General features: G+C 52.2%; 2 protein-coding genes across 4 annotated transcripts in view; one reads left to right on the top strand and one right to left on the bottom strand.

The window, feature by feature from the left end:
* ARHGEF1 (Rho guanine nucleotide exchange factor 1) overlaps window positions 1-15,379 on the top strand; it is a 72,431-nt gene extending 57,052 nt beyond the window's left edge. The window contains exons 24-27 of the mRNA XM_048501703.1: window positions 1,958-1,961; window positions 13,697-13,703; window positions 14,386-14,390; window positions 15,345-15,379. Of these exons, the coding sequence (XP_048357660.1) occupies window positions 1,958-1,961; window positions 13,697-13,703; window positions 14,386-14,390; window positions 15,345-15,379 (51 nt within the window). The remainder of the gene's footprint in view (window positions 1-1,957; window positions 1,962-13,696; window positions 13,704-14,385; window positions 14,391-15,344) is intronic.
* The window catches only part of ERFL (ETS repressor factor like), a 103,204-nt gene continuing 97,881 nt past the window's right edge, over window positions 14,954-20,276 (bottom strand). For all 3 annotated transcript variants that reach the window (XM_048499389.1, XM_048499388.1, XM_048499390.1), the window contains exons 5-6: window positions 19,473-19,596; window positions 14,954-17,760 (exon numbers count right to left, since the gene is read on the bottom strand). In XM_048499389.1, the coding sequence (XP_048355346.1) occupies window positions 17,471-17,760; window positions 19,473-19,596 (414 nt within the window). In that variant the 3' untranslated portion in view covers window positions 14,954-17,470. The remainder of the gene's footprint in view (window positions 17,761-19,472; window positions 19,597-20,276) is intronic.

The raw sequence follows: 20,276 nt of genomic DNA, 5'->3' as shown, positions 1-20,276 counted from the left end.
GGGGGGGGGGGGGGTGGGGGGGGGGGGGGGTGGGGGGGGGGGGGGGTGGGGGGGGGGGGGGGTGGGGGGGGGGGGGGGTGGGGGGGGGGGGGGGTGGGGGGGGGGGGGGGTGGGGGGGGGGGGGGGTGGGGGGGGGGGGGGGTGGGGGGGGGGGGGGGTGGGGGGGGGGGGGGGTGGGGGGGGGGGGGGGTGGGGGGGGGGGGGGGTGGGGGGGGGGGGGGGTGGGGGGGGGGGGGGGTGGGGGGGGGGGGGGGTGGGGGGGGGGGGGGGTGGGGGGGGGGGGGGGTGGGGGGGGGGGGGGGTGGGGGGGGGGGGGGGTGGGGGGGGGGGGGGGTGGGGGGGGGGGGGGGTGGGGGGGGGGGGGGGTGGGGGGGGGGGGGGGTGGGGGGGGGGGGGGGTGGGGGGGGGGGGGGGTGGGGGGGGGGGGGGGTGGGGGGGGGGGGGGGTGGGGGGGGGGGGGGGTGGGGGGGGGGGGGGGTGGGGGGGGGGGGGGGTGGGGGGGGGGGGGGGTGGGGGGGGGGGGGGGTGGGGGGGGGGGGGGGTGGGGGGGGGGGGGGGTGGGGGGGGGGGGGGGTGGGGGGGGGGGGGGGTGGGGGGGGGGGGGGGTGGGGGGGGGGGGGGGTGGGGGGGGGGGGGGGTGGGGGGGGGGGGGGGTGGGGGGGGGGGGGGGTGGGGGGGGGGGGGGGTGGGGGGGGGGGGGGGTGGGGGGGGGGGGGGGTGGGGGGGGGGGGGGGTGGGGGGGGGGGGGGGTGGGGGGGGGGGGGGGTGGGGGGGGGGGGGGGTGGGGGGGGGGGGGGGTGGGGGGGGGGGGGGGTGGGGGGGGGGGGGGGTGGGGGGGGGGGGGGGTGGGGGGGGGGGGGGGTGGGGGGGGGGGGGGGTGGGGGGGGGGGGGGGTGGGGGGGGGGGGGGGTGGGGGGGGGGGGGGGTGGGGGGGGGGGGGGGTGGGGGGGGGGGGGGGTGGGGGGGGGGGGGGGTGGGGGGGGGGGGGGGTGGGGGGGGGGGGGGGTGGGGGGGGGGGGGGGTGGGGGGGGGGGGGGGTGGGGGGGGGGGGGGGTGGGGGGGGGGGGGGGTGGGGGGGGGGGGGGGTGGGGGGGGGGGGGGGTGGGGGGGGGGGGGGGTGGGGGGGGGGGGGGGTGGGGGGGGGGGGGGGTGGGGGGGGGGGGGGGTGGGGGGGGGGGGGGGTGGGGGGGGGGGGGGGTGGGGGGGGGGGGGGGTGGGGGGGGGGGGGGGTGGGGGGGGGGGGGGGTGGGGGGGGGGGGGGGTGGGGGGGGGGGGGGGTGGGGGGGGGGGGGGGTGGGGGGGGGGGGGGGTGGGGGGGGGGGGGGGTGGGGGGGGGGGGGGGTGGGGGGGGGGGGGGGTGGGGGGGGGGGGGGGTGGGGGGGGGGGGGGGTGGGGGGGGGGGGGGGTGGGGGGGGGGGGGGGTGGGGGGGGGGGGGGGTGGGGGGGGGGGGGGGTGGGGGGGGGGGGGGGTGGGGGGGGGGGGGGGTGGGGGGGGGGGGGGGTGGGGGGGGGGGGGGGTGGGGGGGGGGGGGGGTGGGGGGGGGGGGGGGTGGGGGGGGGGGGGGGTGGGGGGGGGGGGGGGTGGGGGGGGGGGGGGGTGGGGGGGGGGGGGGGTGGGGGGGGGGGGGGGTGGGGGGGGGGGGGGGTGGGGGGGGGGGGGGGTGGGGGGGGGGGGGGGTGGGGGGGGGGGGGGGTGGGGGGGGGGGGGGGTGGGGGGGGGGGGGGGTGGGGGGGGGGGGGGGTGGGGGGGGGGGGGGGAGAGGGGGGTAGGGGGTGGGGGGGTGTGGGGGAGGGGGGGGGGGGGGGTGGGGGGGGGGGAGGGGTAGAGGGGGGGGGGGGGGGGTGGTAGGGGGGGGGGGGGCGGGGGGGGGCGGGGCGGGCTCTCTGGCGGGGGGGGGGGGGGTGGGGGGGCCGGGCCTGGGGGGGGGGGGGGGGGGGGGGTGGGGGGGGGTTTTAGAACAGTGACCAAAGTATGTCAAGTACAGGGTGGGCTCCAAATATTGTTGGGGAGGCTGTGGAATACCTTCCCCTGTAAAAAAAAGCAGAACTTTCCCAATGAAGCATTCCATCTAACCCAGGATCAGGTCTCTTCCTGGGTTCTTTCCTCCCTAGCAGCCAGCGAGCGATTCGCCAGCCTGGCTGATGCCAATGGGAGTGAGGAGGAACAGAAAGCCTGAGAGCAACACATGGAGTAGCTGAGAGGGAAGGGCGGAGCAGGCGTTGCCACATGTAAGGTTTCCAACTCTGAGTCAGAAAATTCATGGAGATTTGGGGGTGCCATCATGTAATTGCAATCAACAGCCGTTGGGGCCGGTTCCTCCTCTCCCTCGAGCCCCCACTGCACATGAATGGAGCCATCGCCGCCATGCCTGGTGGGCCGGATAAATGCCTTCAGGGGGCCACATTTGGCCCCCGGGCCGTAGTTTGGGGACCCCTGCCCTGAACGCACACCCAGTCACAGAGGTGGACTTTCTGCAATCCTGACTCGAAACTGTAGGAAAAAATGAGGTTGTCTATGGGTTGGGAACAGTCTTGCTGGCACAATTCTATAATTTGCTAATCAATGAGTCACCTTGCAGTACAGCCACAGGTGTCAAATTCACGGCCTTCCAGATGTTATGGACTACAGTTCCCATCATCATCAGCATAATGCTGGAAGGGGATGATGGGAACTGTATTATTATTATTATTATTATTATTATTATTATTATTATTATTATTATTATTATTATTATTATTATTATTATTATTTATTTATTTATTTATTTATTAGGTTTATATACCGCCCTCCCCCGGAGGGGTCAGGGCGGTGAACAACATATAAAATAGAGCACATATATCAGATTAAAATCCATCAAATATCAATTAATACGGCTCTAATAAATATAAACCCTACCCCATTAAAATGCAGCATTATTAAAATCAACATAAAAGATGGCACCTACTATCAACTCCCTTAAAAACCCAAAGGGAAGGGGCGGTAGGATCCGCTTGATGTTATAAGGGGGGGGGGGGCATCAGCAGCTTGTCTTCCCAAAGGCCCGGCGGAACAGCTTAGTCTTACAGGCCCTGCGGAACTCGTTAAGATCCCACAGGGCCAGACAGCTGGCGGAAGAGCGTTCCACCAGGCCGGGGCCAGAGCTGTAAAGGCTCTGGCCTGGGTGGAGGCCAGCCGCATCATTGAGGGGCCAGGGGTCACCAGTAAGTTGGCCTCTGCCGAGCGCAGAGACCAATTTGGGACATATGGGGTAAGACGGTCTTGCAGGTATGGAGATCCCAGGCCGCACAAGGCCTTGAAGGTTAACACCAGCACCTTGAAAATGATTCGGAATTCAATTGGTAACCAGTGCAAGCGGCGAAGCACAGGTGTGATGTGTTCTCTAGTGGCACCCCCTGTGAGCATATGAGCTGCTGCATTCTGGACCATTTTCAGTCTCCGAATCAGACGCAAGGGAAGGCCCATAACATCTGGAGGGCCGCAAGTTTGACACCTATCCAACACTGAAACAAATTGCTGTTTTGTTTTTGAGGTTTTTTAAAAAAGAAATAAAGCTATAGAAAGAGATTATTTAGGGGCATCTGAAGAGCAACAACAAAGGACCCAGAGTCTGGTAGCAACAGCACATCCCTCATCCTGGGGCCACAGCCTGGTCATAAGAGAATGTAACTCCTGCCAGCTGGGGTCTTCTGGAAAGCGGCTGCAACCTACCGTCCTCGTCTGGCACCTCCTCCGGGCTGAGCTCCACCAACTCAAAGCTGTGCTTGATGCACCACTCTTGTGCCTTCTGCCGGCTGACCCCTAAAATCAAGCAGAGAGAGTTTGAGTTCCTAGAAGGGACTTCCTGTTGCATCTGCAGGTCTGAACAGTCATGCAGGGTGCCTGCCTACCGGGACACACCAGCAGGCAGGTCTCCGTTGTACAAGGGGTGAAATTATACTCTATGCTGGTCACTGGCTGGGCATGAGCCTGCCAGGAAAGCAGAGACTGTCTAAATTAGTATTGCCAACCTGGCTCCAGCAATCTGAGGTCTTTCATGTCATCTGCTACTTGATCCTTTTTAACCGCACATGCTGGGGGCGGGGGGAGTTGAATCTGGGCCCTTCTACAAGGCAAGTTGATGCTCTACTTTAGGCAAACCAAAGCCTTTATTGGCATACATAGAACAACAGCAACAAAACACAGCAAACATAAAAATTTTAAAAGGCAAAAAGGATAACCTCAGATATATACATATTATTACTGGCTCTGAATTATTTCCATAACAAAACTTGCAACCTCTTCACAAACAACAGAATCAGAATTATTCAACAAGAGGAATAATCTAATCAAATCTGTTAACTCAGATTGGAAGAGAGGGTGTAGATTGACATATTTAGATCTAATTTTAGCAAATTTAGTGCAGTGTAATAGCTGGTGAGCCAATGTTTCAACTACCTTAGAATTACAGCTACACAACCTTTTAGATTTTTCCAGGTTATTAAACCTGCCATGTAGTAAGGCAGATGGCATAACATTGAATCTAGCAATTGTGAAGGCTCTCCTTGAGCAGGGGTTAGTTAGAAAATATAAGTAGTGGGCTATGCGACCCTGCTCAAATGGAATTAAAAATTGTGTGGGAGAGCAAGTTCTTTCTTTAATGAAGTTGCAGTGATTTTGGATCAGGTTAAGGGGAGGTTCCCACTGGAGATCCCTCCCTCCCTCCCACCCACCACCCATCCCCGATTAATCTGGTGGGAGTCGCCGTTTGCCTGGAGAGATCATGAGGGTCCATTAAACTCTGGAGCAGGGATTGTTAACCGTTCTTTAAGGAGAGCTGCTACCGAGCAACAAAAATATCTCAAGCTATACTCACTCCCCACCCTCTAGCATGCTGCCAAGTTTTGTTCTCTTAGAAACGGTGGTCTAGGAAAAGTACCACGGACGATGCTATCAACTAAGCAGGGCAGCAGTGGCGTAGGAGGTTAAGAGCTCGTGTATCTAATCTGGAGGAACCAGGTTTGATTCCCAACTCTGCCGCCTGAGCTGTGGAGGCTTATCTGGGGAATTCAGATTAGCCTGTGCACTCCAGCACATGCCAGCTGGGTGACCTTGGGCTAGTCACAGCTTATCGGAGCTCTCTCAGCCCCACCTACCTCACAGGGTATTTGTTGTGAGGGGGGAAGGGCAAGGAGATTGTCAGCCCCTTTGAGTCTCCTGCAGGAGAGAAAGGGGGGATATAAATCCAAACTCTTCTTCTCTCCTTCTATTTAAGGGAAGCTTTAAAATAGAAAAGCTTACCACGCATCTTTTTCTGATTTCTTCCTGGGTCTTCTAGTGCAGGGATTCCCCAGCCTTTGGACACTGCAGGCACCTCTGGAATTCTGACACAGCGTGGTAGCCAATCATTTTCTAAAAACACGGGGTGAACGCCAGGAAACATGTCAGTGGATTGGGAGAATCCCTGTTCTAGTGGATGGAGAAGCAGCCAGTGAGAGAATTCCCACAAATGTCATTTCTGTGGCACGGAAAATCAGAGGCTGCTGGAACAAGTTTATACGGATTCTGGTCATCTAGGGGCGATTCTGCACACAAGTAAAATAGGTTCGACCCAGTTCCCTGAGAAGGGTACTGACCTAGGTCGAAGCCATTGTTGTTCCCCACTGCAACCAGCTTGATCCCAGCTCGGAGGGCGGAATCATCCTGTGCCTCTTCGCTGCTCCGTTCCGATTGGCTGCTGGCTTCTCACGCTGCCATGTTCCGCCTATCCCCACACACTGCAGCTATAAAAAAAAACTGCCACAGGGAATGGAGGGACGAAGGTGGTGTTTTTTGATTGGCCAGGCTGTAACAACACGATGCCCCAAAACACTCAGCTGTGATTGGCTGTATGGGGGACTCCTGGCACCAGAGATTCCGCACTTTACTGGAATCGAGCTGAGTTCGAGCGTGGTTCTCTGAAAAAGTAGTCGTTCCCAACTGGAGTCGGAAATTTGACCGTTACACGGGGCGAAGCTGGTACGAAACCACGTCGATCCCAGTGGTTGTGCGGAGCACTTCGGTCGAACGCAGCTCGAACTTAGGTTGATAACTCAAGTGCAGAATCGACCTAGGATGTTGTCTAACAGTTCTTAGGTCCTGGCAAGAGGTCCCAATGTTATTCTCCCAGCTCTATTACTGTAAGAAGGACTTTGAAGAAGGGAGTAGCTGACACGAATCGCAGAGCCAAGCCTGTTACGAGGCTGGTCTAAATTTTAGTGTGGTTTAGGTTGAGCTCGTAATGAGCTGGCTTCTAAGAAGGGGAGTCCTCAGCAGATTTACGTTGTCTTAGAAGGGCGCAAAATGAATGCTTGACAGCCTCAGATCCCAAGCTTTGCTGGCTTTGGGGCTGTATGACCGTCTTCAAGTAGCATTTTCTCCTGCATCTGTGGTTGGCATCTTCAGAAGATACACTGAAAATATGAACTAGTAATCAGTATAATGTAGCTAACAGACTGAGATGGGCCTACCCCCCCAGCGGAGGGAGGGGAGGGGCATGCAAGGGAGGGGAGGAAGAGGGCCCGGCATCTGGACCTGGCCCACCCGCCCTAGTGGAGGGAGGGAGAGGGGAGGGAGGGGTGGCATGCAAGGGAAGGGGAGGGAGCGAGGGGTGGCATGAAAGGGAGGGAAGGGAAGGGGCCATACAGGGCCGGAACACGGCCATACAGCCTGGAAACCGCACAACACTCCAGTGATTCTGGCCGGGAAAGCCTTTGACAATACTTTGCTGGCATTGCCTACCATCACCATTTTCACATCTTGGTTGTTTTCTCCTTCCTAGGCCCATCTCACGCCAAGAGGAAGAGACCTCCGTGCCAACTGACCTTTCTCTTGCCGTTTGGCCCTTTCCCAACGTCGGCAGTCAAAGTGGGACATTTGCTGTGTTTTGTATAGAGGATCCTTAGAGTAGGTAGAGATTCTGGGGTTTCATATATATATTTGCATGGACCATGTTATGAGGGTCCTTCTCTCTCGTGGGTGACGCGGAGCTCCGATCAACGGAATGAAGGGCTTAGCTGCCTTATGTATCGGGGGCTGGCTCATTTGATCAGGTTGGTCAGGGCAATGCATTGCCACCTTTACTTTCGATAACACGAGTCGATTGAGTCGGGTGCCAAAGAGGGAGTTGGTGCAAATAACTTTTTAGGGGGACCAAAGTTGGGGGCAAAGAAGCCCCACAGGGGTGGCTTTATGGATGGCTGATTTGGGCTCGACCAAAGGGCCATAGCACTTGGCGCCCTGCCCAGCAATGGTGGCCAAGTAGAGACCGCAGGGGAAATCCTCAAGGAGAGGATGTTAGCAGTGCCTGAGCTGACCTCTGCCAGGTGTTGTCCTGCACCTGGGAGGGAATCTTCCATCCCCCACTGCAGTAGCTGGATTCCCAAATGTGCATCTTTTAAAAGGCCATGGGCCTGCGAGAACCAACGTTGCCTGTAAGCTGTGTGGCTGCGCAGGGACCGCGTTAGTACTGCGCAGTTAGGGCAGCTGCCCAGCAGGGGGACTCTTGCTGACAGCTCAGTTCCATGCAGCAACGCGATAGAGCAGAGGTGTCCCAACTCTGGCGCCTCAGATGTTCATGGACTATAATCCCCATCAGCCCCTGCTGGCATGGCCAATTGGAACTGATGGGAATTGTAGTCCATGAACATCTGAAGCACCAGAGTTGGATACCCCTGCCTTAGAGGGACTGTTGGTGAGAACTCTTCTCCGCTTGAATTGCTTGCCACCCTCAATACGCTGCAACTCTTCTCTTGTGCTCCCATCTCTTCCTTAAAATCACCTTTCCCCTTTTTTCGTGTTCTATCCTATACTGCCGCCTTCATTCTGCGGAGAGTGGCGTTGGCCAGCCTGCCATCCTTCTCTCCTTCCCAATCTGCAAACTCACCTTCTCCCTTCCCGAGATGTCCTTTTTTTAGCCAGCGCCAGGTATGCGGGGGAGTTGGAAGCGTTCCAGTCTCCAAAAGTTTTTTTTTAAATCCTTTTGTTCTGAACCTTTGCCACCTGCCAAGCTGTGGCCTTTGGTGGCACCAGTACAAACCACGGCGGGGTGGCTTCAGGAGCGTCTCACCCACCTTTTGGAGAGAGTAAGAAAAAGAGGGTTGGAGAAAGGTTGTTGGAAGAAGAGAGGGGACGGCAGATCTCAGCAGGCAGATCTTTTTTTAAAAAAAAAAATGGGCCCTGTCTTTCAGGGCGGATTAAAGATGGTGCTGGTACTGGAGAAGTCGGTGGCTGTTGCCCCGGATCCGTGTTTCTGGAAATGGATTTTGGGGGACACAGGAGTTCCTCTGAGGAATGTTTGTTCGATGAAGCTCTGAGCCTTTGGTAAATCTCTGGATCCACTCCTGTATCCCCCCCCCCCCCATCTCTACTCGCCAAGTGGCTCTTGCAAAATGGAGGCAGTCCTCCCAAAGTCTCACTGGGCTGGCCTCCATCTATCTGGCATGGACCCCCCAAACACATGCTCTCTAGGATGGTAGGGATCCCTTTGGCATTCCAGATGTTATGGACTACAATCCCCATCAGCCCCTACAATTGGCCATGCTGGCAGGGGCTGATGGGAATTGTAGTCCACAACATCTGGAGTGCCAAAGGTTCGCCACCACGGCCCTAGAATCTTGCCCACCCATTGGGATTCCGTGGTGGATACTCCACCATTGCTTTGCCTAGAAAGTTTGGCACTTCTAAGTCTTTTCAGGGAAAGTCCACCCATTCTCCCCTGCCTTGCCCTTCCATTCACTGTCACCCTCGGGAAACGCAGGGCTGGTTGGATCGGGAGCACTGCCCCGGGTAATCGGAAGAATTAGCCCACCTGATAGGCCTGCTTTTCATGCCGTAGTTCTAGCCAGACTCATTTCCCTGCCCCCTCTCACCCTGGCAGGACTGCGAGCTATTTTCTAACTACGAACTGTGAACTGCCACAGATGCAGTATCTGAAGAACTTAGAGAAACTACCAGGGATTTCTTTTTTTTTCTGGGGATCGGTGCAATCGGTGCTCAAATTTTTTTTAACTTTCCCCGTGCCTTCTTGTGGCTCGCCGTTCCGCAAAACGGTCAACAGGTGGAGCTGTGTCCATAAGGAAGTGGAGCCCATGAAGCACAGGGCTGATTGGCCAGTGTGGTGTTTTCAAGGGTGGAGGGGAAGGGCTTCTGCCCCTGGACCTCTTGTATTTGCATGGAGCAGTGAACTTCCACTAGACCGCTTGGGTGGGGGTGGAGGTGGGGGGAATATGGCACTGTGCACCCAGCCTCTTGGTTTCTGTGCCTGTTTTTGACACCTCAGACTACTGTAGTGTCATGCCCAGGGTATGACCAGCTTCACACATCTGTGGAATTGTTCATGGTGCCTACTAGGCAATAAACGGATGCGGCAGAGCAGACTTTGGGCAAGGCTCAGAAGGGATGAGTGAAGGGTGTACCTCAGTAAGGGACAGGTGAGCAGGTAAATCCAGACCCCTCCCTTCCCCAACGCACTGCTGTAAACAAATTATTGACTTACGCCTTCCTCTTCTTCCACTGTGCCTTTACAAGTGTTAATAATGTGTTTGTATTTTTAAGAAAACTCATATTTTGCTGGGATATTATATATATATAACCGAATATAAGGGAGCATCTTAGGACTACCCCTGCCTGCCCTTCAGACAAGAACCCCAAAGTTTTCTTTTTTTTTTCTAGAAAGAGTGATATTATATTTGTGTGTTGTGTACGTTTTATATATATTTAGGAACACGTAAAAAAGCATTTAGGTGTTTTGTTTTGATGTTTCTGTACAAAGAAAGCAAAAACAAGCATCAAGAAGAAAGAGGCAGGTGTTGTCTTCCTTGGCTTTCCAGTATTACAGAGGGCGTGTCAGCCTTTGCCAAATCTGCTACAGTCAGATGGGTGAAAGTCACGCTATTCAAAGAAAAAATCTGGACAGAGTAATCCAGAACAAAGAAGAAAACCTCACTGCCACCAATCCCTTCCGCTGTCACTTAGAGTAGACTCTTTTTTTGTGCTTGAAGATCACGAAATGTTTATTTCCCCGCTCCCTATTCTGCATGTTTTGTCATTCCACACCAGTGGCGTAGCATCCAAGGGAACAGGGGGGGTGCATGATGCACTGGGCACGCGGGCGTCGTTCAGGGCTGCCTCCATGGGGCGGGGTTGCCACCAACACGCGCTCCCCAAGCGCAGTTTCCCTCACTGCAGCTCTGTTCCACATCTATGGAAGTGCCTGCTGATTCTCTGACATTAACTCTTACTGTCTTTCATGGGACTGCATGAAAACCGAGGTTTAGTTGAGAATGGATCAAATATAGTTTCCTCTTTCCACATCAGTAGGGGAGGGTTTAGTGCGCACTTTGGGATCGCTGTGTGTAGTGAATCTCACTTGTCAGGCAAGGGTTGGGTGGGGAGGGTTTACAGTCATTTCCTAATTGTTGCAAATATGGAGAAAGATGGCTGCTGGAATATCAGAAATCTGAGCAGCACACCTAGAAGAAGATTTACCCCTTTAAAAAAACCCTTTTCCAAGTCGCTCAGATTTTGATCCCAATTTCCAAATTGCTGAAAAAGTCTGCAGTTCTGAGAACAGAAGAATATGCAAATTGAACAAGTATGTTTGCTAAAAGTCCATGGGTTATTCTGACTATAAAATCTGGATTTCTTGGGCATTCATTGTGCTGTGCATGGATCCCCAAATTGGAACTTTGTAGAATTGGAACTTTGTATAGAGACCAGGAACTTCTGTTCTCACTGAAGGGACTTTGCTTAGTGCCTGCTATGTTATCTCTGATGAAAGTGCGGGGTTTTCTAGCCTGAAGTGGATAATTTCTGCCATCTTCAGAAAATCTGAGTTCTATATGCTCCCCCACCTCCCTAGACTCTAGAGTGATGAAAATTCTAATTCATAAAAAGGGGGTGAAACCAGTAGAAGACTGTTTCTTTCACATTTTCCTTTTTTTGGTTTGGATGCACATATGCAGAGCCAGGCAGCTCAGTTGCATTTTCACGCTGTGTTTCTCATTTGGGGCTGTCTAAATCCAGCTGACTCGTCCCAAAGCATTCTCACAATCGTAAACTTGACCGGCAAGTCTCCTATGCTTTTTGAACTCTGAAAAAGTAACACCCACTGCAGGAGGGGCTGTGTTTAATCTCGCACCCACTTTCCCCTTGTTGTCGGAAAATCAGGAAGTACCCAATGGATGGCTAATCTGTAGTGAAGGATTTTGAGAATGGACTTCTGGGCTGGAGTTCACGGTGCTGTCTTTAAACTGCCAGCCAGCAATTGTGTTTTGGCCTTATTCCGAAATAATGTCTTCCTTCAGACATGTAGTATTTTTCTTTATATATATTTGAAGGTATCAAAGGAAACAAAAAACAATAGTTCAAAGCGGAAATAAAGTGTTCTGCAGTGGAAACAGTAAAGAGAAGAGAGAATCTCTTTTCCCCAGAGATGGGGATGGAGTTGAATTTGGATATGAATCAGGAAGAGACAAAAGGTTGTGGAGAGAAGGGGACTCTTTCTTCGGCCACGATCCTTCTACGTCTGAAGGAAGGTTTCCTCAGCCTATCCTCTTGTCTGAGAAGAAATTATGGCTTTGTGTATGTTGTGGGGTGGGACTAAAGGTACGTGTTGTCGGAGAGAAGAGACCGAACCAAAGATATTCTTGTAAAGATGCCAAATTAAAATATATATATATATTCATCACAACCGCTGTTGCTGTCTCTCTCTCCATTTCTCAATCCCTCTGTTTTTCTTCCGTTTTACATATTTGTGTCCTGCCCAGAGCAGTAACGAGAGCAATTTTCAGACAGCCTCCATTCCGGATAAAATCTGGGCCCAGGTACATTTAGATTCTAACATAGGATGAGAGTGGATACCTTCAACCTTCTAACTGAAGTCGGAGGCAGTGCCGATGTGACCCTAAAATGAATTTCTGACTCTGCCATATTGATCCCTGGTAGGAATGAGGATAAAAGTATTTCTTCCTACTCAAAATGTAGCCGTGCCCATTTCCTCCCTGTTCCTGAACCGGTGTAACATTAATTTCCTTTTTCAAAAAAAGACTGGGAACTAGACAGCCGTGGCAGTTACGAGAGACAAGGTAACTCAGGAGTGCCCAACTCTGGCGCTTCAGATGTTCATGGACTACAATTCCCATCAGCCCCTGCTGGTGTTACCGCTGCTGCTCGGGTAACATTAAGTGATTATATTTTCCTGGCGGTAACGGGCTGATGAAAATTTTTTTCACCTTTATTTGGCATTTAAAAATAGGTTCTAGAGCATTGCCAGACATTTTTGAAATACAAATCAAGAGTACATTCAAAGTGCAGACAGGAAGACTATATAGCAGTATACATTACTTAGAAAGTTCTGTCACTTGTAAAAGAAATTTTGCTACTTTTTCCAAGAGCATGACATTTGTGTCGTTTAACAGAAGCTCCACAACAGAACAGTCAGAGTCACTTTCAGATTTTGTCTTAGGGCCAGCCTGGGAGAGAAATTTCTAATGCCCACATATCTCGGACAGTCAAGAATAATGTGAGCAAGAGTCTCCACTTGGTTTTTACAGTGTGGACAAACCCGATCCTGGAGAGGGATGGATAAGTAGCGACCCTTTGTGATGGCCAATGGGAAGGTATTGGATCTGGCCCTTGTGATAATCCATCTCTGTTGGGGTTCAGTTAATAATTCAAGATATTTGGCTATGTGCCCCTGTTCTGGTATTATTCCGACAGAGAGGGGTGAGCATGATTTATTTGCTTGCACCAATAAGATATGATATTCCTGCTCTAGAAGTTTACTTTTCAAGGTTTGGAAAATTTCTCTGGGTGTCAGCATACAGAGATCTTCCAGTAATAAACCTATTGATGAAAATTTTAATCCATGGACATTTGAAGCGCCAGAGTTGGACATCCCTGAGGTAACTGAATAGTCTCAGCACTTTGTTGAACTACAGCTCCCAGCATGCTTTATGCGAAGCTATGAGATTTCAAGTTATAAAAATGCAGCTGATGAGTTCGTAGTACAGATGCTGTAAAATGTTGTTGGGGGGGGGATCTTTTTGCAGCAAAGAAAAGGAGATTGAGCTGCTGAGGCTGTAAGGTTGACGGAGGTCTACTCTCCAACACTGCTGTCTTTGGAAATTACGTGCTTTGTCCCTTTCTCTTGAGAATATTTTTAGTACACAGTTTTAAGGGGGCATCTATGTTAATCTATAATAGCAGAGCAAAATTCGTGTCCTTACAGAACAACAGAATTTTCTAGGGTATGAGCCAAAGGACTAGAGTCAAATCCAGTAACACAGGAGAGACTGTCAAGATTTTCAGGGTATACACAAAGGCGGCCTTGACTTTCGAAAGTGTATGTCCCCAAAATCTTGGTCTCTTAAGATGCTACGGACCTCGAATGTAGCTCTTCTACTGCCAGTCAACACATGGCTACCCTCTGAAATGATCTTCGTGTGAGTCACAGCTCATTTGGTCAGGAACAAATTAAAATGAAGATCCAGCAGCTGTTATATTCAGGTCAGAAGGAACTTGAAAAAGAAGAAGATTTGGATTTATTTCTCCCCTTTTTGTCCTCTAAGGAGACTCGAAGGGGCTGACAAACTCCGTTCCCCCCTCACAACAAACACCCTGTGAAGTAGGTGGGGCTGAGAGAGCTCTAAAGAACTGTGCCTAGCCCAAGTCACCCAGCTGACATGTGTTGGGAGTGCACAAGCTAATCTGGTTCACCAGATAAGCCTCCACAGCTCAAGCAGCAGAGCGGGGAATCAAACCCAGTTCTCCAGATTAGAGTGCACCTGCTCTTAACCTGCTCTTAACCACTTCGCCACACTAATTATCTTGGGGTGTTAATAGGAAGGATCTCTGTTTTCTAACACCAGCTGGTCCTTCTTAAAAACACCCCCTCCTGCCTGCTGGCCTGGATATAAGTTGTAACAGACCTTCATACTCATTTGCATCTGATGAAGCGAGCGTTCACTCTCAAAGTTTTTCATTGCTGTCTAGTTGCAGCTGACCTGTTGCAACCCCATTGGGGTTTTCAAAGCAAGAGATGATGGTTTGCAACCCTGAACTTCCTTGGAGGTCCACCATCCAGGTACTAACCAGGGCCAACTCTGCTTAGCTTCCAAAATACTAGAACCAGGGGGCATACATTGAAAATGCTGGGGGGAAGAATTAGGACTAATAAAAGGAAACATTTCTTCATGCAACGTGTGATTGGTGTTTGGACTATGCTGCCACAGGAAGTGGTGATGACCACTAACCTGGATAGCTTTAAAAGGGACAGATTTATGGAGAAGAAGTCGATGCATGGCTACCAATCTGGATCCTCCTTGATCTGAGATTGCAAATGCCTCAGCAGACCAGGTGCTCGGGAGCAGCAGCAGAAGGCCATTGCTTTCACATCCTGCATGCGAGCTCCCAAAGGTGGGCCACTGCGAGTAGCAGAGTGCTGGACTAGATGGACTCTGGTCTGATCCAGCAGGCTCTTTCTGATGTGCTTAAAATATGATGAGATCAGGCTAGGTTAGGGGCCCAAAATCATATACTCTGATAATCAAACACCAAAGCTATGGCTATGGCTTTGAGTTTTTAAAAAACAAATAAGAAGGCTTTGTGGTATTCATTGAGTTACCCCCAAACCGTTGCTCTGCTATTGAAGCTTCGTGCCGGACTGTCTTCTGAAAATAGAATCACTTAGCCAAGGTGATTCTATTCTTTCTATCTGTATCAAGAAAAAGTTTTATCAGTTCCTATGAGATTTAAATAAAATTGGGTCACCCTTTGTCTTCGGTCATGAAATTGGAATGATTGTCCTCATATCTTGAAAATAAAAAGAGCCCTTGGTATTTCTAAGACCACTGATTTCAACCAACCCAGTTTCTCTTTGGCGACCCTGTTTTCTACAGGTGAGATTTTGGTTAAACATCTTTCCCTTGGGCAGAGTTGAGGCGCAAAAGCCGAATAGATACTTTATTGCTTTAGAAGCCGGCTAGCCTGCCAGCTTAAATTTTTTTCCATTGTTTGTGTTGTCGTTCTTTACACTCCATAAATTAATACAGTATTAACAAAAAACAAAACAAAAAAACCATCGGGGGAGTGGGGGGGTTAAACATTTTCTTCATATCAACCACACAAATACATTTTTCTTCTTCTTTAAAACACGAAGACACAAGCACAGTGATGGGGCAAAAACTTTGTTTTGGAGAGGGTGGGGGGTGGGTTTTTTTTTTCTTTTACATAAGAGGGTCACACCAGAGCATGACAAGACAATATTGCACTTTGAAAAATAGGGGATGGGGGAATAAAAGGGTTAACTTGACTTCTTTTTCCCCAGGATGGAGTCACCTTGGAAAAGGGGATGACGTGTAGGACTGGATTTCGGGGTGTGGCACATCCCAGTTTTATAATTTGAAGTCTGCATTACGAACTAAAACACAGCTGCGGAATTCTATGCTTGGAAGGTATCTCTAGGGACTGGGCCGCGGCTGTTCCTGGGTCCCAGGTGAGCATACCTGTGTGGATCTGCTGTGTTCACACTTGAGAGAGGTGTAACCCTCAAAATGTAGTGGGCAGAATAGCTTCAGGTAGGTTGCCAGCTCCCATTGGGAAATCTGGAAATTTTGGAGGTGGAGTTTGAAGAGGTTTGGAGGCGCATTCTCTCACTGGCTCCGAGCCTGTGGCAACTTTAGGTGGTCTTAGCCGCATGGTAATCGAACAATGGATGGCGTTGACCCATCAAAGCGCCATTCGCTGGCTGATTCTCTTGCACAAATTGTGCTGCAAAAGGTACTTTTTTTTTAAAGGAAGGGCACTTGGGTTATCTCCCCACCACCATGCGCACACACCCAAGCAGCAGTGGCGTACCGCCCATTGGGCAAAGTGGGCAGTTGCCCAAGGCGCAGAAATTTAAAGTCGCGTGGGGGCGGCCTGATTTCTAAGCCCTGCCCGCTCTGGCTAAGCCCCGCCCACAAGCCACCAGAGGCAGAGCAGGAGGACGGGGAGCTCCGCCTCCGGTGAACTTGGGCTTCTAGGGCCGTGCGGGAAGGGTGAGTGCTGCGGCCGGGCTGCTCTGCTCATGGGGGGCATCAAACCCAGGTTTTGCCCAGGGCACCAGTTTGCCTAGGTACACCACTGCCAAGCAGTCTTGTGACAGCAGGGATGAGAAATTGTGGTTGGCTTCCCAGACAAGAGGACTAGAAACTTGAGCATCAAAAACTGGGATGGAAGGGGGAAGATTCCCTAAGGTGTGGGGTACTTGAACGGTTAAGGAGCTGTTATGGCAGGCAGAACCATGAGAGATGGTGGGGAAAGGGGTTTGAGCGGCAAGAAGGGGCAACCCTCTCCCTTAAATTCTTCTACTTGTCCGTGTGACTTTGCTTGCTGTGGGCCCCTATGGTTGCCTGTGGGAAAAGTTTGTGCACCGATCAAAGTTCATAAATCTTTGGATATAGGAGATGAAATGGGTGGAGGGTGACACTCAAGGCGCTTTGACACGTTCTGAATAATGCACTTTCATCCCACCTGCAACGCACTTTCCCAATCCTTGGGTTTTCCCCGCATTCTAATTTTCCTCACTTTTGGACACCCCCCCCCCCCAGTTCTGCATGTTTTGCTCCCTCTAGTGGACTATTCGATATTACACAGATTTAAATCCAGCGTATCTCCCTGCAGATTTAAACGGCAGGGTTTTAAGCCGGATGTAAACCTGTGTGATGCTGAATCTCTAAGGGGGAGCAAAACACCTGTAGAAATGGGGGGGAAGGAATTTACAAACAAGGTGTATGAAAATGCAGAAAAGCTTGTTTGCAAGTGGACTTGGTCACTTCACACAGTAAATCAGTTGCTGTGTGTGCTGAAAGGGCTTTATTCAGTGTGTGTGAAAACACTTTACGTTTATGGGGATGAGTTTTTTTCCAGCCCTATGAGAAGGAAGGGGGAGAGCCATTAGAGGGATGCCTTCAGGGCATTAGATTTAGCATGAATAAAATTTTCCTATAAAAATAGAGACATCAAATGCAGGAGGGAGGGATCGCTGGGGTGTTGGATTTTGTCTCAATCTGGGTACTGAGGGTGGAGGACTCACAGTGGGGCTATGGGAGGTTGGGGGGATTCAGCTGCTTAGCAGCCCCTTCCCCTCCTTGGCAGGAGCCCGGCTGACCCCCTCCGATGGGCTTTGCGTGGCTCCTGCTGTCCGGTCAGCCTCCAGCCGCTTGTAGGTCTGCACGGGATTCTCTAGCGTGTCCAAGCCATCGGGGCTGAAGTCACAGCCTTCGTTCTCTGAACTGCATTCGCTCAGATCGGTGATCTCCAGCTCTGAATCGGAGCCGGGGTCCTCTTTGGGCCCTCGGCCCCCGGAAGTAGGTCTTCCCGCCCTATGACCTGCCCCCCCAGGGATCTCCTTCTTCTCGAAGGCTTGCCCCGCTACAGTATCCAATAATACACGCTAGGGCAGAGTCGCGCTTACATGTGGGAAGGCAGGGACAGACGAGGGAGGGTGGCAGCGCCCACGGCCGCAGCCAGTTCGGAGCTATCCCCAGGCAGGAGGGAGAGGGGTGTGGGAAGCTGGGCCAGGGACGCAGACAGCGGGTTGTGGTAGAAGTGGGGGGGATAGAGGGAAGCTGGAAGTTTGGAGCTGTTTAGGGAGAAGGTGCTGGAAAGGTAAGGGTTGAAACTCCAGGGGTAATCGGGGAAAGCGGTGTTCCTGCCATAGGGGGGGAGCAGACCAGGGGGTTTTGTGTAGCCAGAGACACCTGTAAGAAAAAAGAGAGAGGACACATTTGCATTTATCTAGCCATCCCCCCCATTCATTCATCTTGTTTTCCTTCATTGTTTGCATTTCCCATGGTGGAAGAAGGAGGAGTTGTTGTTTAGATTTATATCCCACCTTTCTCTCCTGTAAGGAGACTCAAGGTGGCTTACAAGCTCCTTTCCCTTCCTCTCCCCACAACAGACACCTGGTGAGGTAGGTGGGGCTGAGAGGGTTCCGGAGAACTATGACTAGCCCAAGGTCACCCAGCAGGAATGTAGGAGTGCAGAAACACATCTGGTTCACTAGATAAGCCTCCACCTCCCAGGTGGAAAAGTGGGGAATCCAGCCTGGTTCCCCAGATTAGAATCCAGCTGCTCTTAACTACTACACCACGCTGGCTCCTTTAGAACCTCATTCTTCCCTCCTTCATTTCCCCACAACAACCACCCTGTGAGGAAGGCCAGGCTGAGAGTTTGTGATAGGCCCGAGGTCACCCTTTATGGCACGCCTTTATGGTAGAAGCAAGCCTTTACGGTAGACGTCAGGATTTGAACCCGGCTCACCCAGGGTCCTAGTCCGCCACCCTATCTCACTCGATGTGAGAACTGATAGCCAACAAATGACCTGCTCATTACTACTGGTTCTTTCGAGGTACCCAATTGGCTGCCACGGAGCTGATTCCTACCCTACAGGGTCAGAGGTTACCCTGGAAGTGTCTCTGTCCCCAAAGGGACATCAGAATAATGGATTAGATCGTGGGACAAATAAAAAGGCTGGCCTCTGCGATTCTTTCTAAGGCAAGGCTGCAATACAGAAGGGTAACTGGAAAACATTCAGAACATCAGAAAGAGCCTGCTGGATCAGGCCAGAGTCCATCTAGTCCAGCACTCTGCTACTCGCAGTGGCCCACCAGGTGCCTTTGGGAGCTCACAGGCAGGATGTGAAAGCAATGGCCTTCTGCTGCTGCTGCTGCTGCTGCTGCTCCCGAGCACCTGGTCTGCTAAGGCATTTGCGATCTCAGATCAAGATGCTGTACATTGATGACATTGCTGTACATTGATGATAATTGCTGTACATTGCTTATACCAGTGGTGGTGAACATATGGCACGGGTGCCAGAGGTGGCACTCAGAGCCCTCTCTGTGGGCACATGTGCACAGAGTTCATCATGTGTGTGTGGGGGGGGGCAGAAAATAGCCCCCCAGACACACATCTAGGCTGGCCTGGGCCGCTGGGCACAACGTGTAGGTAACCCTGTTAAGTGCTCTTAAACCCCACTGATTTTCATGGGAAGAACTAAAGCACAATCCTTTACCTGGGAGTAAGCTCAGTTGCTGGCAATAGGCTTGCTTCTAAACCCTCCTAGCGTCGTGATTCACCCATTCGAAGCGTTGCATGGATGCTTCAAAGCAAAGCCACCGACTACCACCAAGCTTACTCCCAAGTAATGCACGCCTTGGAGCCAACCATTTTTTTCTAAACGAAAACCTCAATATTCGGGTTTAATTGCCCAGTTTGCACTTTGAGATAAATAAGTGGCTTTTGGGTTGCAGTTTGGGCACTCGGTCTCGAAAAGGTTCGCCATCACTGGCTTATACTGTACATTGATGCTGTAATTATAACAGGAAGCAACTCAGCAGCAAGAACGGACCCTGTGGCTGAGTAGAGCCTCCCCACAATCCTTGGAGTGGAAGGAAGAAAAACTTGGGCTCACCAGATCCCAGGAAAGGGAAGGCTGCATCTAGGCGCAACTTTTCCGTCTCTGATTGGCGTTCGAAGAGCGGGCTGCGGGTGGCAGGGTCCCCCAGGCGCGGGCTGGTGAAGAGGCTTTGTAGGGTCTGCGGGGAGGTGGAAGGAGAAAGAGGGAGATGAAAGAGTGATGGCGACAACTAGTCCCCTGATTAGTGGGGCGGGGGACTGGGGTCACTGTGAAGCCTGTCTCTTTGAGATGCTTTTAAAAGACGGAGGTAGCACAAAACGCGTGCAGAGTGTCTTTGGCAGCGCAGCCACCCCGCGTGGTGCAAAAGGCACTCTGCACAGGCTTTGTGCTATGTTTTTCCTGTAAGAGCTGGGTAAGGTTCCTTTTAAAATCAAAGTAAATATTGGGGAGAAAATCAATTTCACCCCTCTTGAACTTACTAAACAACTGTCTAAGTTGTCTTTTTAAAGCACTAAGTTCTCGTAGTCTGTAACTATCAAAAGTTTTGGGCTTCCAATACTCAACAATGCAAGTTTGCTTTGAAAGAGCATCGGCGATGTTCTGCGTTAGTACTTCAAATCGTGTAATAAGATTTTCTGTAGGAAATGCATTTAAAAATTCCGATCTAAAATCCTGAAACTGTCTGCTAAACGACAGACTTCTGGTATCTTCAAAGGAGTGATTTTTCCACACAATGATTTTTAGGAATTGGAGTCAGGAATTGGTAGTTACCCTTAGGTACATGAAATCCCAATTCCAGACACAATACTAAGGGCATATGATCGCTCCATGGTTGGAATTCTACCGAAAAAAATGTAA

Source organism: Sphaerodactylus townsendi, linkage group LG06, assembly GCF_021028975.2.
Source record: "Sphaerodactylus townsendi isolate TG3544 linkage group LG06, MPM_Stown_v2.3, whole genome shotgun sequence".
Classification (NCBI taxonomy): Eukaryota; Metazoa; Chordata; class Lepidosauria; order Squamata; family Sphaerodactylidae; genus Sphaerodactylus; species Sphaerodactylus townsendi.
Note: the sequence above shows the minus strand (reverse complement) of the source record. Positions and strands in the feature narration are given on the sequence as shown.